The sequence below is a fragment of the Drosophila miranda genome, assembly GCF_003369915.1.
Source record: "Drosophila miranda strain MSH22 chromosome Y unlocalized genomic scaffold, D.miranda_PacBio2.1 Contig_Y9_pilon, whole genome shotgun sequence".
Classification (NCBI taxonomy): Eukaryota; Metazoa; Arthropoda; class Insecta; order Diptera; family Drosophilidae; genus Drosophila; species Drosophila miranda.
Genome location: NW_022881654.1, coordinates 352,873 through 354,813, shown reverse-complemented (window position 1 = coordinate 354,813; position 1,941 = coordinate 352,873). Strand labels below are relative to the sequence as shown.

Here is a 1,941-nt window from a genome sequence, read left to right as displayed (position 1 = left end):
CAACACAGACACCAGCAGCAGCACCAATACCTACAAGACCCGCCGCCAATACACAACCTGACGCCGCAGCCGTATCGGAGGATTCTGATATGGACTGCGAAGCACTCAGCGACGATGGCGACGACCTGTGGACGGACGACAACTCATTTGACGACGAGATAGCGGAGATCTTAGACGCCCACGATAGCTTCTACTCTGACTACTGAGCCCAAAAGACGTTCCTAAAGCAGCCACTAAAAACTGATGGAAACCATTAACTCTTAACCACGAAAATTGAAAAATTACCAATACGTACTCACCTGACACGCCATCGACAGAGCTGCCCCACCAGCAGATGCCACGACAAATAGTCCAAACTTTTGCTGCTAATTTGACGACTCTTGGAATATATTGACGACTCTCCTGACAATTCACCGCACAGGTCCAGAGAAGCCACTGAAATAAAACAAAATGACGTCAATACACACTTCAACACAAAATGGTCCAAACTCACACAAAACATACGTACCTGCCACGCCTCCGATAGAGATGCCTCTCCAGCAGTTGTCACACCAATTTCACCATCCACTTTCTGCCAAATGGGGGAAATTTGAAGGCCCTATCGCCGTCGCCAACAACATCCAGTCCACAGGCTGCCGCTAGAAGGAAAAAAAAAAAACATCAATACACACTTCAACACAAAATGGTCCAAACTCACACAAAACATATGTACCTGCCACGCCTCCGATAGAGATGCCTCTCCAGCAGGTGCCTCGTCAATTTTGCCATCCAATTCCTGCCAAATGGGCGAAGTTTGAAGGCCCTATCGTCGTCGCCATCAACATCCAGGCTCCCGCTAAAAGAAGGAAAAACATCAATTCACGCATCAACACAAAATAGCCAATTCTTTTACTAATCACACTTACCTGACAATACACTCACAGATCAGCCTCTCCAGTACCTGCCTCGCCACCAACCGCAACATTGTGTTGCAAGTTGGGCCCAATTTGGACGCCCCTCCGATTACGCTGCCGTCAACCGATGGCCGTGACGTCACGCCATCATCATCACAAAACAGCAGCGGCAATCCAACGACGAGGCCAGCCAATACAGATGACTCTGGCCAGCGCTCCATCTCCATCTACATCGACAGTGCATCCTGGGTGGCCGGACCAGCAGCCACTCGGATGCAGCCAATTCGCACTCATTTGCGGCCGTTTCCACTGGTCAACGCACCCCGATTGGCCGGACCAGTGCCAATCCCCAGATCTCCAGGTAGAAGCAACGTGGGCGGCCGGACCAGAGTCGCTCGCCAAACACCATCACCATTCACGCCAACTCCTGGATCCTGCCTCTGCCAATTCTGATGCCGCAGATGCGTGATCTGCTGCATCACACACACGTGCACATCCAGCGCTGAGGCGGATGCGCCCTGTGTCATCCACACTGATCCAGACGACGACGATGATCCTCCAGTACCTGAAATAGAAAATAAATAGAATTAAATTAGTCTATAAATGTCATTAATGTTGCAATTTTGTCCAAATACTCATCTCTTTGTGACCACCTGTTTGTATAAATGCACGTCAATTGTTGCGAATGTCAAAATAGGGCTGCTAGACTGATAGAATGTAAACATGTTTCTAGATGTTAATGTAATGTTAATGTTAACAGCCCGCCAAATTCAGAATCGCATTATTGTTGTAAGTCAAGCTTAAATGTAAATTGCCAACGTAAGGGTAATAAGAAAAGCTGGAAAATAAACTCCGTCAGTAGCAAAACTGGCGGGCGAGTGTGCGCAACGTAGGCGTGCACTTGCATCTAATTACCTCGAAAAAAAAAAAAAGTGACTTGTGTTTTGTTGTTATTTGTGGAACTGTAAATGTTTTAAAATAAATGTTTAAACCGGGATTAAATGAAATGAAAACTAAATGAACAATATGTGCCAAATAATTGCAAATA

General features: G+C 46.8%; 1 protein-coding gene across 1 annotated transcript; it reads right to left on the bottom strand.

Moving 5' to 3' along the window:
* Window positions 1–657: 657 nt before the first annotated feature.
* On the bottom strand, window positions 658–1,621 carry LOC117195208. Its single transcript, XM_033399848.1, has 2 exons — window positions 906–1,621; window positions 658–835 (listed from the first exon to the last, which is right to left on the bottom strand). Exons 1-2 carry the CDS (start codon window positions 1,118–1,120, stop codon window positions 694–696), a joined length of 357 nt encoding a protein of 118 aa, XP_033255739.1. The 5' UTR covers window positions 1,121–1,621; the 3' UTR covers window positions 658–693.
* Window positions 1,622–1,941: the final 320 nt, after the last annotated feature.